At 40.7% G+C, this 17,258-nt stretch overlaps 1 protein-coding gene across 1 annotated transcript in view; it reads left to right on the top strand.

Moving 5' to 3' along the window:
* LOC126343383 (odorant receptor 43a-like) overlaps positions 1-17,258 on the top strand; it is a 40,246-nt gene that overhangs the window by 18,658 nt on the left and 4,330 nt on the right. The window contains exons 5-6 of the mRNA XM_050001937.1: positions 15,656-15,769; positions 17,017-17,172. Coding sequence (XP_049857894.1) covers positions 15,656-15,769; positions 17,017-17,172 — 270 coding nt within the window. The remainder of the gene's footprint in view (positions 1-15,655; positions 15,770-17,016; positions 17,173-17,258) is intronic.

The raw sequence follows: 17,258 nt of genomic DNA, 5'->3' as shown, positions 1-17,258 counted from the left end.
CGGAAAACAGACGTGCATTAACAGCACTATGTTGTATACTCGCGATTTTTCTGCCTCACAGTGTAATTGCTGCTCTTAATGCTGCAGTGTTTTAATTTTAACGTCACTTGTTTTACGCGTCACCCCTTTTAAATTAACATTATAGTGGTTCCATGTTTATAGCGCGCACGGCATGGATTAGTTGCGGTGAAGTTAGTATGAACCTCGAAGCGCAGAACGCATAATGTACATCGAACGAACATAATGCAGCTGGTCGCAATGTTACAGAGGGAAGCATTAAAAAAGAAAAAATCCATCTATTACACAATCTTCCCACTGCGAGGCACAGGCCGCAAGAAGGCAGTCTGAGGCATAGTCAAAGCGCGGAAATAGTAGGCCGTACACGCAAATGCCACAACACTGTTGCTGCAGCTTTGCCTCAAAAGTTGACTCGTGGGAAAGTCAATATGAACGGTTCGGGCAATAGTCAGTGTACATTCATGTAACATTTTTTTTCTGTTAGTTGCTAGCAGACGTATCTACAAATTCTGTAAATAAACAACTGTTTAATTAACATAACCCGTAGCTGATTTACGATCTCCCTCCAACGCAAGGAACTTTCTCCATTGGGACCTCATTCCGTGAATCATCAGACTCGTTTGACATCTTTCTTATCAATATGTAATCACTGCATACCGACTTCACACGACAATAATCCGTGCTACATACTAAAATCTTTGTTGTAACCTACAATACTGTTTTGTAAAAAACTTTAATACTATGCCCATTCTCGACTTGTTGTTTAAGGTTCCGTTTACAGTTACACATACGTCTCAAATTTAAAATGTATTACTACACCAATAATTTCATTCCAGTTGACATCGAATAACTGGAGACTTGTTCTGATACAATGCCTTCAGTAACAATTTTTTGATCAAATTACACTCCTGGAAATGGAAAAAAGAACACATTGACACCGGTGTGTCAGACCCACCATACTTGCTCCGGACACTGCGAGAGGGCTGTACAAGCAATGATCACACGCACGGCACAGCGGACACACCAGGAGCAGCGGTGTTGGCCGTCGAATGGAGCTAGCTGCGCAGCATTTGTGCACCGCCGCCGTCTGTGTCAGCCAGTTTGCCGTGGCATACGGAGCTCCATCGCAGTCTTTAACACTGGTAGCATGCCGCGACAGCGTGGACGTGAACCGTATGTGCAGTTGACGGACTTTGAGCGAGGGCGTATAGTGGGCATGCGGGAGGCCAGGTGGACGTACCGCCGAATTGCTCAACACGTGGGGCGTGAGGTCTCCACAGTACATCGATGTTGCCGCCAGTGGTCGGCGGAAGGTGCACGTGCCCGTCGACCTGGGACCGGACCGCAGCGACGCAAGGATCCACGCCAAGACCCCAAGACCGTAGGATCCTACGCAGTGCCGTAGGGGACCGCACCGCCACTTCCCAGCAAATTAGGGACACTGTTGCTCCTGGGGTATCGGCGAGGACCATTCGCAACCGTCTCCATGAAGCTGGGCTACGGTCCAGCACACCGATAGGCCGTATTCCGCTCACGCCCCAACATCGTGCAGCCCGCCTCCAGTGGTGTCGCGACAGGCGTGAATGGAGGGACTAATGGAGACGTGTCGTCTTCAGCGATGAGAGTCGCTTCTGCCTTGGTGCCAATGATAGTCGTATGCGTGTTTGGCGCCGTGCAGGTGAGCGCCACAATCAGGACTGCATACGACCGAGGCACACAGGGCCAACACCCGGCATCATGGTGTGGGTAGCGATCTCCTACACCTCTGGTGATCGTCGAGGGGACACTGAATAGTGCACGGTACATCCAAACCGTCATCGAACCCATCGTTCTACCATTCCTAGACCGGCAAGGGAACTTGCTGTTCCAACAGGACAATGCACGTCCGCATGTATCCCGTGCCACCCAACGTGCTCTAGAAGGTGTAAGTCAACTACCCTGGCCAGCAAGATCTCCGGATCTGTCCTCCAATGAGCATGGTTGGGACTGGATGAAGCGTCGTCTCACGCGGTCTGCACGTCCAGCACGAACGCTGGTCCAACTGAGGCGCCAGGTGGAAATGGCATGGCAAGCCGTTCCACAGGACTACATCCAGCATCTCTACGATCGTCTCCATGGGAGAATAGCAGCCTGCATTGCTGCGAAAGGTGGATATACACTGTACTAGTGCCGACATTGTGCATGCTCTGTTGCCTGTGTCTATGTGCCTGTGGTTCTGTCAGTGTGATCATGTGATGTATCTGACCCCAGGAATGTGTCAATAAAGTTTCCCCTTCCTGGGACAATGAATTCACGGTGTTCTTATTTCAATTTCCAGGAGTGTATTTTTTCATAGTCGTCTATAACTTTATTTTTAGTGGTGGTTATTTTTCAGATTCCAACATTGCGTTCATAATTCTTACGCACTGAATGTTGTACGTTCGATTCGTTAATTAGGACGTGCATATTTTTTACTTGTACATTGTATTAAAAAACTGGTTACTCAACATACAGCATTGATCAACACGTAAGAGAGACGAGAAACATACGAAACAAAAAATTTGCTGTATGAAATTATGGGTTAACAACCCGTGTTGGGGAGTTAACCATACTACCGTAATGTGTCGTTGGGGCTGCCCTTTTGAAAATGCTCGGTTGTATATAGATGCAGCAGAAAGTCTACTATTAACTTTTCTGAAATTAGTTTAGGATATGAAGCACATCTGCACAAATGTATATTTGGAAAATGTTCTGTTGTATACAGATGCAGCAGAAAGTCTATTGTTATTTTTTCCGATATTAGCTTAGGATGTGAAGCACATGTGCACAAATCTATGTTAAATACAGTGGCATGAATTTAAAATAACGTACTTGACAAACACATTAATCGACATCGCAACCTTCCAATCACTTTATGGAATACTAGCTTATAGAAAAAACGATAACATTTGAACTTGGCAAACACGTTACTTCATCATTCGCACGTCGTAATATTGATCTGTACTTTATGTGATGACAGTCCACGACAGAAAGCACTTTAGTGTGTTATTCTGCAGCTTCGCAGTCAAGACACCCACCGAGAAAGTCCGCGTTACAAAATGAAGACATAGTCCGTACCTAATGTTAGACTGCAACATTACCTTGCTCACACGTAACTCACACGTAACTCTAACCGTTTCCGACTAAGATGCTCAGACTCCTTGCCCATTGTTTCATCTAGTGAGTAGGATTTGTTTTTATGGATTTTCTTCTACTTCAGTTCTTGATTCATTCAAATCATAAAAATGTGTGCTTGTGTGTGTCTTCCACATCTTCTAAACAATTGTACCAATTTCAACCTAACTTCGTACATGTGCCCCTTACTGTCAGGCTACAACCGCTGTCGGGATAAGAACCATCTACCAATAATGGTTCGGGAGATATGACGTCATAAACTGTGAGATGGGTGAAAAACTTCTGCTCATGCATAACTTTTAACTTTATTACTTCTTGGCTATTAATTCCTTTCTCAACATATTTCGCAGACAGTATCGCCATGCACCTACACAAATATATCATTGTATGATATATAGTTCAAGACATGTGACATCATAAATACTGAGATGAATGAAGTTTTAACAAATTTGTTCTTTACTACTAAGACACTCAGACAGTCGAGTCAACTGACACCTGGCAGCGCTTTTCACAGCTTTCAGCTGCGAAGCGCAAACAGTTCTAGGCGTAAACAGTAGCCGTCAGTGACGAAGAGTGGAATTTTTGTAGGGCAAGCTAAGAATTACGAATTTCTCGAAAAGAAAAAATCTTAAGACAATTACTTTTAAAACAGAGACACGGCAAAAGTACCTTAACAACATATTTCTATTATGATTGAAACTACTACAGAAATTGTTATAAATGAACTCATAAAAATAGTAAATAGCTACACATTTATCAAAATACTAACACAAAGTAACTCACCGCTACATCTTTTTCTAATTAGTTCTATCTTCCTGTCATTTTCCGGCGCGTAAACATCGATAACACAAGATATGAACTCCTACCGTTTGGTTGAATATTTCACAGTTCCCTTCGCTATAGCCAAAATCGCCAAATTTGACAGCCTGTAATTTGTCATTGTGTTGCGAAGGTATGTTTTAAAGTATTTCAATGTACTCAAGCTTCTGTCGCAAAACGCGGTAGTTGCTGGAATTGTAAGAACCGACAGTAATTCAGAGAACACATTTTTAATCTATCTTTTATAATGGATTTAAGGAGGCCCTGAGGATGTAAACGTTCATCCACAGTGCTATAATAAACGTAATTTCTCCTTCCAGTTTTTCACTGGCAAAGAAAGGATATATTTTAAGTAGTTTTTCAACTTCACACATCGGGAAATTGTATGGCCTACTATAAAATGTCAACTTTTTCTCATGTACAAGTTCTGTGAAATCTGTTTCACGAAAGTCCTGGAATCTAGATTCCATGTTTATTAATATTGTGTCAATTGTTTTGAATGCTAGCCTTTTCGATTTCTGAATATTTACTTCTGTTATTTTTAAATTAATTTCAGACACTCCTGCTGAATTTACAAGGCCCTTAACTTCCACTCGTTAGTGAAGTTTTCAATTCGGAGCTTACAACATCTTATATCCGCAAGCTTTACTTTGCAAGATGTCAAACAAGATACTTTTACGCTGCAAAATCGAATTGTACAGCTGCAGTAGGAAAAGAAAAGTTTGGCATCCAGTATACTATTTAGCCCAATTACCTTAATTGTTTATCACATCTTTAATGGTGCTCTTAGGTCTGTATAGTGAACAATAATGATTTGCACAGCGTGTGAATGAAAATTCCACCTTGTTTCACGAGGACTTCGTGGTTTAAACCCCCATTCTCTCAGAAGTCCTCTTCTTTGACGGGAACGGCTAAACAATGCTTAAAATCCTAATAGACGTGCCACAAAAATTTTTACTAGCGTAATTTTTTTTACAAACGTAGAGGAGGACCAGGTTCAACTGATGTGTGTAGCAATGGCAGAGACGGAGCACAAGCTAGTATTAGGGAAAGATGGGGAAGGAAGCCGGCCGTGCCATTCCAAAGGAACCATCCCGGAACTTGTCTGAAACTATTTAAGGAAATCACGGAAAACCTAAACCAGGATGGCCGGACGCGGGTTTGAACCGTCGTCCTCCCGATTGCGAGTCCAGTGTACTAACCACTGCGTCACCTCGCTTGGTCGTTGCAATGGATAAAGAGAGCATGAGGATATGCTTGATTCACAACAGAATGGACACCATAATTTTCCCCTGACATTGCACTGCAGCCGTCGTATATTTGCAATATTGATTTTCTTTTGGTTCAAATGGCTCTGAGCACTATGGGGCTTAACATCGATGGTCATCAGTCCGCGATAACTTAAAACTACTTAAACCTAACTAACCTAAGGACATCACACAGCACCCAGCCATCACGAGGCAGAGAAAATCCCTGACCCCGCCGAGAATCTAACCCGGGAACCCGGGCGTGGGAAGCGAGAACGCTACCGCACGACCACGAGGTGCGGGCTGATTTGCTTTTATCAGTATTCCGACTGCTTAGCACTTGCAACAAAACCGTGGCTATGCATTGCGCACTTCGGTCTTTGATATGTCGAAAACCCTACGAATCTCTTTCAAATGGTAGAGCAGAGCAATCAGTCGTCCTTTTCTTGTCGGTTTTATTCGGCAAATCTAGATTTCGGCTAGCACTTATCCATTATCAATGCCCCATTTCATAGTATCAATGCATGTTCTAGTGCGTCAATTGTTCGGGCTCCTGTCACAGTTCTATTAAGATTACGACTCTCTCTTGTATTTCTCCTGATTCATTATTTGCAAAGCGAAAAATTACACTAATTTAACTTCTAGTTGGCTTGTTTTGATATAAAAGGAAGTAATTTCAATTGAAGCTTGTTCTATAACAACATCCATTCGTTCTTTCACCAGGAGCGTTTCTTCCAAAGAAAGAAAGGAGAGCAATGCAGGAGTTTCTATCAATTCGTTCTATGTGCCAGAGAAAGTTTCTTTAAATACTCCATTGGATGCTGAATGATCTTTCAGATATGGTTCTTCTTCTGCTACGAAATCCGAAAGTTCTAAATAATTTCATTTATTTACTGACACCTCAGATTAGTCATGAACTCGAAGAGCTAACTCTTGTCACGCTAAAAAGCAGGTAGTCGAAATAAGTCTCTTCATACTGTTTCTGTTTGGATCAACCTCCTCGTTATGTTTCAAAGCTTCCAGTCATGTTGTTTCTGAAGGAGCATGGTCAGTTCTTACTGTACATAGCTGATTCGATTTAACAGTTGCTGTGATATGTGAAATAGAACATTCACCCTTTTTAGCCTTAGAAATGAAATTTTGACGACTCCCTTCGCCTACTCTCCACTTAACCACATTCAATACCGCCATTACCCATTCCAAATAGTACACAGTAATAATAAAAAAGTTTGTTCCTTAGAGCGCTGCCACTTAACCACGGTGTTGAATTGTACCATTGTGTTTGGAAGCGTCTTACAAATTTTCCATATGATTTTTTAATAGACGGACTTCGAGTCGGGTTTCGTTCTTTCACCAGGAGTGTATCTTCCAAAGAAAGACGAGAGAAGAATGCAGAGCTTTCTATTAAAAATTCAGTGGATCTGGAAAGAAACGCGTCCATAGCAATTTGAGGTAGTCAGCAGTACCACAGGTTACAAGACCATGGTTTAAATATTAGACAGTTTACGGTTTTCCTCTAAACAACACAACAATAACACAAACTGATGATGACACGTAACAGGGCACGCCGAAATATAGTTCACTAATCAGTTAATCATTACCACTACTTACTACATTTAAACTACGAAGTTCATGTTCCAGGTTTCACCATAAGCACGTCTAGTATTGTTGATATGAAAACCTACAAAAACGTTACGGAACTACTAACATTTGAAATAAGCAAGGTCACTAAATTTTAATCTGAGGAACAATGAAAATACATAGGCTATTTCCTATAATCGATAATGCATTCACATTTATTTTCTGTGAATTATAACTGTCTTTTGGATCTTTTTGTTTTAAGTAAACATTTAAATTATGAGTTACTGGTTTCTCATTTTCCTGGCTTGTGTTAGCGTGCTAGATGGCGCGAACTAGCGCTATCTGTTAGGGAAATACTGAATGACTTGTCATTCCACTTAGAGGTGTATCCGTCTGCTGGTGAGAAGTAGAAACAAATCAAACGCCAGCTTGTAAAAACCGTATCCACGCAGTGGAAACCCCATTCCGCCACGTTAAAGAAACGGGCTTACTGCGCATGCTCGTGAGAAGCACGGAATTCCGAGCTGCTACGAGCTAGTGGTGTGATGCATTATACTGCCGGGTGCAACAGGAATCTCTAAAGTAAAATATTTGAAAACATTGATGAGGATAAGTGAGCAGATCGGATTAAATTCAGTCTGGATGAATTCTTTTGAAATTTTTTGGCTAGGCTCAGCCTTAGATCCCTAGTGGATGCTTCGCCACTGGTAGCCGTCTATAGAACTATGAAGAGGCGTTGCCACAGGAACATTTGCAAAATCGCGTTGCAGACACGCTAAAAAGCCGTACTTATATATTTGTACATCACGCACATTTCTTTCTGCGGCTGTTTCTTGATTCCATAGGTGTTTTCACGAATACACAGAAATTAAAGTTTTTGGATATTGCACTCTAACACAGTTCATTTTTGTGCCCGTTTCTAATAGAAAATTTTAAAAGTTTTGTTACCTAGTACTACATATTGTTCCTGTTAACACGAAATGATCAGAATAAATGTCTTTTTACCCGTAACCTCGCATACCATGTACGAGACTTCTCATTTTGTGTTGATAATAATGTAAACTATTATGTATTTTAGGACTCGAGCTGTTCCCGTGTATTTACGTACATACTTTTATCCCCTCCAAAAGGACTTTCTACTTTAGATACAAATGTTGCAGTGTTCCCATGCTCAAATATGTAGTTTTATGGTGTTTAACAGTTGTCTGTCTCAGGCACAACTTCCCAAATGTTATTTTTATTTGGCGTATCCTAAATCGCAAACACTCTACAAAGATGATTCTGTACCGAACAATAGATGTCTAACTGTAGTCTAACTGTAGTCTTTCACGAGCTCAGTAGGGATATATGAGTTGAAACACTGACGAAGAAAATTGTTACCTAGTTATGTGTGTCAGTAAACTTATCTGTGATGGCTAAAAAGTTTGTATGCTAGAAGCCAATAAAAAAAGATTTGAAACACTGCGCTAAACTGTGAAGCAAGCTAATCAAAGGCGTGCATGCCAGGTGTTAGCTGAGAACTTGCCGTTTAAGGGGAAACACTCGCGAAGGAACTCTCATAAGAAAACAGTGTTAAGATGGGCAAACTTCAAGTACACTTTCTGAACAAACTGGAGATAAGGACCTGAACTTTTATAGTATACTGGTGAAATACAATTCTCAAATCACATAATGATTTGTTACTGTATTTTATACATTTCAAGGCTATACTATGGTTCAGCTTCTTCCTCTTTATTCTTCCTTTTTTTCTTTGATTTTCTGGCTATCATGGCCTCCCTCGTAGCATTACCTGCAGAAATTTCAGCATAGCGTCGATGCATATCAGTCCATTTGCAGTACTGATGTCATCCTGTTTTCCCAAGAGTCTTAACACATCAGTCTCCTTAGACACGCCAGCATTGAAGCGTATCATTGCACCATAAAAACCAAATTTTACTGTTTTTTTTCTAGCAAAAACTGATTTTGGTAGCCTTGTCCAAATGACAGAATTCAAACATTCATTCGGGTTCTGAGTTTCGCCACGTAAACAGTTTTTTTAAGAGATCTTGTTGGCTAAGGTCTATGGAAATGGGTTTACAGCAAGTAGGATATTTTCTGGAATTGAATGTTTGTGGCTGTAACTGGAAGCTCTAGATAGGTTGTTGAATTTGCACCTGCTGTCGGGTTGCCGTGGGAAAATGTGAGGTTGTGATTTCTCATCTATTGAAATTTGTGAAAGATTATAGCCCAGATAACTGTTCTCATTGCTTATACATTGTTGCAGTTATTCCTAATTGTCATAACACAATAATTCTGGATCCTGTGTGTTTCAATCTTTGTCAGGGTTCTCACTGCTTATACAATGTTGCAGTTACTCCTAATTGTCATACCACAATAATTCTGGATCCTGTGTGTTTCAGTCTTTGTCAGGCCACCTTTACCATCTAACATTTTTGCCTTGCATGTCTTCAGAAGTTGTGATTCCTTTCATTTCTTTACATGCCCAATACTCTTCAGTTTATTAATTCTGACTGAAAGCTTATAAGGTTTACCTTCTACCATTTTCTGACAAGCGTTATCTTCTCCATCCTCAAGACAGTTTGTATACAGAAGACTTCTTGACTGCATAGACTATCTGAAAATGTTAGCAATACCAGCCCCTTCCATACCTACACTAGAACCATCACAGTCTTTTTGCACACATGTTGTGCAGAGTATTTCTGCTACAGTGTCGCAGGACTTACTAATTCCTTCAATATTCAGAACCTTACCAGTATCAAAAGCAGTGGCTTACACGAAGCCATTTAGGGATGTATGGTCACGTTTCTGCCATCTGCTATCAAAACCAGCAGCGATATGCCTTGGGTAAGATTCTATATTATTTAAGATAACTAATTCTTTCGCTTCTTTCAACATTGTATATTCACTCACCTCAGTTAAAACTCCACCAACAGTCTTGTTTTTGGGAGATGAGGGAATGTTCGTCACTGCCCAAAGAACTGCACCCGAACTTCGCCCTTTCCGAACAGATTTAAGTATACACTAATCTTACAAAGTTTTCGTACAGTCTGCTTCTGTTTACGTGACATAACATTGTATTGGAGGTACATTTACATTACAAACACTTTAGAACCAAACTACAAATGATTCCCTTGGTTTTCCCCACATCTTCTCTAACATTCTGGGTAGTGTCTGTTTGTTCTATATCGTGTCTCCCTACCACTTTCGCGCAACGACGGTCTGAGCGTGTTTTTTAGGGAATTAACTAGTTTGAATCTGGGACCTTTTGCTGGTAAGGAAACGCCAGACCACACATGATATGTAGAATTCAGAAGAGTTCAGTGAGACTAGCGATGATATAACCAAATACTAAATGATCTCAGCATCAGCTCCACTGCACTCCCTGTAAAAGAATCTTAATACTAACTACATTTAGTGGAAGGGGTTTAAGGCTTTCCTATTTTTAGTTAGCTGGTAAAATAATGTCGAAAAAGCAGTTAAGTTTACCATTGGAAATTTTATTCTACTCACAAAACATTGTTTATATATTGCACTATTGATAAAAGGAAGTGTTTTAATACAGGATGGTAAAAACCAACTGCGTTCAACAAAAATGTGAACGAATATTCCCTGAGTGGGTTTCCAAGTTCTACAATGGATCGAAGGATGACCTATGCCATATCACATCTATAATCTAGGTTTAAATTAAGTTTCACAAGAGAGAAAACTATCAAATGGTCTACAGTGACCCTCAATTATCTTTCATTACTTATCTAACTTGTCGTAAATTACAGTGGCTGATGTGGCTTCTCAATAACTATATAACAGAAAAATCATCGCGTTTCAGATCTTTACTTCAAGTGGCAAATGTGAACACCATGAGTTTTAATTAACGATCGACACTAGTATTACGCAAAAAGGGGGTTAACAGATGAGACTTCTGTAGTTCTGAGTGAAGCTTTATGCGCTGCTGTGCGGCATCGCGTGTGTTCATTACCTTGTTGGTGTTCGTCAGGGGGCGGCGGCTGGCGCAGCAGCCATCCAGCTCGCCGTCTCGGAACTAACTAAGCTCTCCTAACTTCTCCTTACTACCATTTACCGAAGTTGGTTTAAAAAACACTATCTGGCTGTGTTTTCATCTGACCAATCAGGGTCTCAATGTTAACCTTAAGCTCTGCCTACAAAAATTCTGTCTATCCAATGAGATGGGGCAATGTTTTTAAAGTTTGCAACGTAACAGAGACGCTAAAAAGTCTCACGCTAAAACTTGCAGCTGGTGTGGTCCTTTTAGCGTTATCGTAAGATCTATACTGTTCTTCTGGAGGGCTCTATCTTTTAACATGGGCTGGGTGGTGGTCCTAATGTAACAAAGACGCGAAAAAGTCTCACGCTAATCCTTGCGGGTGGTAGTGGCCCTTTTTGTGTTATCATAAGATCTATACTGTTTTTCTGAAGGGCTCTAGCTTTTAACATGGGCTGGGGGGTGGTCCTTGACGTAACAGAAACGCGAAGAAGTCTCATGCTAAAACTTGCAGCTGGCGTTGTCCTAGTGGTTAGCTGGGGACGTGGGTATCCAGTCCGTCCCTTATCGTAGGGCCTTCTGGCTTAACACGGCTCTGCTCTCGGCTTCTGTTCTCGTTTCTCCCCTCGGAACTGCGTCTGTCTCACGGTGGGAAGGTATGACATGCATATAGGCATTGTTGTGTTAGTCTGTGGTATTCCATTTGCTCACTCGATACTCGTATTACTTTGGTTAATTTAATGTCACGATTTATTCGGAGCTATGTGACATACTACTGGATTTGCTTATCATGTCAGGGTTTTCATGGACGGTGTTGTATTTGCCTGACACCTTACACTTCGTGCAAAGTGACGTTTCTACCACATGTGTTACAAGGGTATTATTCTATAATTTCATTAAATAACCTAATGGAAATTAGAATGTTTGTGCTTGTAAAAGCAGAAACGCTGTTCACACAATGTATTCGACGCCACGCATTTGAGTGGCACTTGGAAAACGGGCAGCACCTGCAAGCTTCTTACTTGAAGCGCTGACACTCGCACTCACTTCACTTTCACCCATATTTTCTTCCCTCTGTTCATAACTAGCGGTTTCGTGGTCTATTTTTATATGTTTATTTCCACGAAACTTGGGCTTCATCCAGACTTCATTATTCTACCCGTTCTGCTATAATTTTTCACAAAAGCACTACATTATACACCCATAGCATAAACGCCAGAGATGAAAAGCTGACAAACAATTATTCGATAATGCAGACAGGCTAGCAAATATCAAAACAACAATTCTCTATTGAAATCGAAACAAGAATAGTAGGAGAACATACATGTTTGCTCTCTCAGTGCTCTGCAAGACAGGGCAAAAGTAGTCGTCGTACTAGTAACTCTTGAGTCTAATAGCCAAATTTGCACGAAACAAACGGAATTTTGTAGCTAAATATCTGGAGATTGTTCGTATCAGTGTCCACTTAAACGGACAAATGTACGGCTATTCTCGCTTGGGCTACCGGCCGGCGCGTTTTGCAGTGCAGTGGCGACAGTGTGGGTGTCTAGTGTATAAGTATAACTGGAGTTGCATTCAGTTGGTAACAATAAGATCCGGTACTAAAATGTTTCCCGAGATTCTGGTTTGCATTGTGCGGTATATTAGTATTTGCAGAATTTCCAAACCTACAGCGTGCATTTATCTTGTCTTCAAACATAACATTCGTTGTTTGGTTTGATGGTCAGCTTTTGAGACACCGTTCAGAATCGGGTTTACATGAGTCCATCCAAATACTAGGGCCATTGAATTCATCCCACTCTTGTCTACTGAAGAGTTTGCAGCACTTTCTGATGCACATAAAATTCTTTTGTTTACATCTTCCCTTTGCAATTATTTATTATAGCACGAGTTTCATGTGTGGGAGGGCAACTGCGTGCATCATTCAGGCCACAATTACCTTTTAGATGGACTTGTTCTCTCTCGAATCAAAGTTTAAACGGTTTATTCATGATCCCTTGTCACTGTTTAAAGATACGAATATCTTTGCCGTAGAATTTGTACTTTGCAGTGTGCATTAATCTATGAAAGGTAATGTTATAGATTGGTCTTACTGGGCGACTAGTACGATCAGTACACATGTTTCTCGAATCTGCAGTCAGCATTACGCCTCGGCTACTTCTTCCTATGTTTTTTTCATACCAGAAGGTACGTTGTCAAGAGGAGATGCTAAGAGGGCTGGCCTGGCAATTCAACTGTTTACGTAGGACGTGATTGCTTTTGTCTTTAAATTACAGATTTCTAAATAAAAAAATTGAAGTAAATGACTCAGCGAATCATGCTCATTGCACATAACATGGCTGCAAGCTTAGCTACTTTTAACAAGTTGTAAATCAACGCTATGATCTTATTGCAAGGTAGTACGACCATAGAATCCGTTCAGATGTTCACTTACGCTCCCTGTTGTTACGTTGTACAAATTAAGCGATATCTCTCTTGGTTCATTCTTTTACAGAAACTGTAGCCAGATAGCGTTAAGGTGGCATTTCTTGTGGCAAAACTTTAGGTAGAGGAGGCATTTTTTATCCAGGGCATGTTTTACGATACATATCTGCATGCAATCTGAATTTAACAGAGGGATCTCTAGCTTACAGTGTGCATAAGCAGTGCTGTATTTTTCGCTTCCTAAGGGCAATTACTGCCCATTAATTCTGTCTTATAGTATCACGCTAGGATTAATCATTCAAAAATTTTAAAAATTGGCCTTTATTTTCTCAAGTGAATACATGTGTACAAACACATAATACAGAATTTCGAAGATAACACATAGAGCCTATTTATGTCATCCATTGTCGTGTTTTTTCCCCTTATAAGTATTAAATAACGTGGAAAACACGTGTACTTTTCCTCCTTCAACAGAAATTTTCCACTGTTAAAAAGTATTTGAATTTAAAAAATTTTCCTCTATTTCTTATCTTATTTGTCCATAGTGGAGGATTTTCCTTTTTCCCGACACTGTGTAGCCATATGACTTTTCACTTTCAGATATTTGGCTTCTTTTGTGGAAGAACAGACTGACGAAAATTGTTCAAGGCCACATCATAGACGCTTCACAACAGTTCACGATGACTTGGCAAGCAAGTAAATAGAGATTAAGAAGACTCGTAAGCACAAAATGAAGAAGTATAGCTTGAGTAAGCGTGGAGACAATAGGTTAACTTACGCTGTTAAAAGACGACGCCACCACCCACTCACCAGTGTCAACGTCAAAACTTTCTGCCTGGGAATCCTTCATGTTGGCGTTCCTTTCCGTTCCGTCCATGTGAATGCTGTCATTTGAAACACATTGTGTGATATTTTTGTTTTCCGTTCCGTGGCTTGACTGCCACTATGAACAGATCTGTGTAGAGGTTTGTGAACAAGTGTATGGTCTTACATTTTCATACAAGATGTACCTCAATTTACTTCATATACTGCGCATATTCTTGATGTGCTGCATTGAAGTCATTCCTCATTCTCCAAAAAACCCGTCGTTATTATGTCACCTAGATCCCAAAAGACGTTCGACATTTGTTTCTCCGTGGACCGGACAATTTTTAATTCTTTCTCCTTCGTCGAAATACGACTCCGTCAGTTTCTTTTGTGACTTATGTCGAACGAGAGGAGTACGCCACGTTTGGATCACAGTCTTTGCCAAATCTCCACTCGCTTTTAAAAGCACTGCGGAAGGTTGGTGGCTGCTGTTTCCTACCTGTTCAAGTCTAATCGGTTAACAATCGCGCTACCCAAATTTTGCAAACTTATGAGCAAACAGTTTACTTTTACCGCTAATTGCGCTGTGTTTAACAATGGAAAGCTTCATACTTCCTCAGCTCATACCAGAAACGTCTGAAAAGTTGGAACTGATGTGACAAATCAAAAATCAAGAGTATTCGTAATCCTTGCATGAACACGAACCATTTTTCATCTTCAGCAGATCAGGAAGTCTTTCAGAGTTCGTTGTTTATCAATACTGACCTCTTTCTCAAACACGTGTTACCACTTTCAGCATACAGGAATTATTTCAGAGTTTTTTGTTTAGCAATACTGACCATTTTCTCAAACAACGAAGTGTTACTACATGTTGACAGAACGTACTGGTATTTACAAACACTGTGGAAGACGAGGTGTGACGTTATTACTTTGAAGATAACAGCGATCCGACGTTTGACAACATGTGAAATCAAAAATAGTCTATGACCGCACATTTTTGTTTTATACAATGACTTGCTTCGATAGATACGATAATGATCAGACTGAGTGTCTCCTTCAAGTTAAAAGAGACAAATAAAATTTATAACGATGGATGGCATCCTCACATAGCATGAAAACATGATAAAATTATAATAAACCCTCATGTCCCGTTCTGTAGGGCTATCACGTACTTTAAGACTATGAATAGTATTTGATTAGATGGATTAGCGGTTAGTAATGCATGGTTGCCGACTACCAGCAAGTGTAGCGCAAATACAGTAATATTACTTGGGTCAAGAAACGCTGTGAAACGCTACGTGTAAGCAAGCCCTCATTCTGTCAATTACGCCACCGTGTTCGCTGCTCAGCCGTAAAGTAAAGTCACACAGCGATATACATTTCGCTGCTTTTGCTTTTACGATCGCAGTACACTTGTCAGGACAGAATGTTCATGGGAAGTTACACAATTTCAAAACTGAAGTGGAAAATTGAACTGACCGACTCTTCCAACTCTACTTCTAAATCGTTAGACAGATGCGAAGATATAAATGTATTTCACATTGCAAAAAGAATAATTTTATTTATTTTCTGAAAGAGATAAAATGAAACGTTGCGTAATGGACAGCTGTTGCAGTCCGGTGGAGGAGTGACGCAACCACTGACTCTGACCGCCATGATACCCTTCCTGCTGTACCAGACTGGCATGTTCTGCGTCTTCGGGCAGATGGTAACCGACCAGGTAAGTGTCGCGTTTACTTTCCGTACTATGCTAGCTGCTACCTCAACCATAGTGCTTGTTTCCTGTTTCATCACTGACTATTCTCAAATCGATATTTAAGAGTAATTTGATGGATATAACCGCCGCTAGAGTGATAGCAGCACCATGTAATGAAAACGCAATACAGAGTATGAAAGAGTTCTTGTATAACGTTATCCGCCTGGGCAGGGGTTGTAGAGATACGTTTTATTACGTAACAAAAATTTCACTGTCGTTAGCCTTTGGCACTAATAGCTAACGGTTTTGTGTGATGTTCAATTACAACAACGATAGCGACATTAGAGAAAGTGATATAATTACAAACAACGAAATCCGTGATATAAAGAACATTTTATCAGAAAAAGGACATCAAGTGGCGTTATAACCCAACTTCTGTATTGGGTTCACATTATGCATGGGAAAAACATATTCAGACAAGGAGTTACGTTCTCCACCAACCTATTTCAATAAGTACATTCCTAGTGACCTCTTCAGCACTAATATGACAAGCACTGATATGACAAATATACGCGCACTGCAAATTGAGAAGATTAGCAATTTTAAACAAACTACACCAGCAGAACTGAATACATTGTTTGCATTAGATGTAGTGTTCTATTCTGGATCCTTATTCGGCTGTTGCACGTTACCCCAGTTATTAATGGTTGGTGCTCTTCATTCGATGCTCTATAATGCACTCTTGTCGATAAGACGTTAAACCCTTTACCCAAAGCCCATGGAAGTGGGTAAATGCCCCTCCATTATCTGGCCAAGACTAACATTTTGTTTTTACAAACCTTTTGATCTGGCAATCCGATTCGAGCTTTTACTTTAGTTCTTGGCTTACACCCCTCCCGTGAATACTATCTGACGAAGTTCATCCACATATTCCTCAAACCGGCAGTGGCAAAACAGGTGACCTAAATAGTGGCACTGTCATCCTGGGACACGGTAAACTTGCTATTTTGACGCGGAACAGCCCCCTATGACGACGGATAGTCACAAAGTTCTAATAATCATCTCCAAAAAATTGTCAAATAAATAATTTTTTGTTTGATTGTCAGGACATGTCTACAGCACTTGTAGATCCTTATGTCCCCGTTCCAGAGTTTTCTTGCCAACCGTACACCCACTCATGGAACGAGCTGGAATATGGCACGTGACGAAGAGAATAGTCAGACATACATTATCTTTTCGGATTCCCCAGCAGTATCTCCATTCTGTTACAGAGCGAGGAACTGCTGATCTCTGCATTCAGATGCGGATGGAACGAGAGTGACGACCGCTTTAGACGGAGCCTGCTGATCTTCATGGCGATGGTGAATCGACCTCTGGAGATCACTGTTGGGAAAACCTGCAAACTCTCCAGAGAGATGTTCCTGCAGGTTGGTAAGAATGTGTCTTTCTTCTAGAAGAAATGAAGACAATTGTATAACGCATGTCAGCTACTTTTCTCCGTAGACTTAATGTC

The sequence above is a fragment of the Schistocerca gregaria genome, chromosome 1 (assembly GCF_023897955.1).
Source record: "Schistocerca gregaria isolate iqSchGreg1 chromosome 1, iqSchGreg1.2, whole genome shotgun sequence".
In the NCBI taxonomy this organism is placed as follows: domain Eukaryota; kingdom Metazoa; phylum Arthropoda; class Insecta; order Orthoptera; family Acrididae; genus Schistocerca; species Schistocerca gregaria.
Note: the sequence above shows the minus strand (reverse complement) of the source record. Positions and strands in the feature narration are given on the sequence as shown.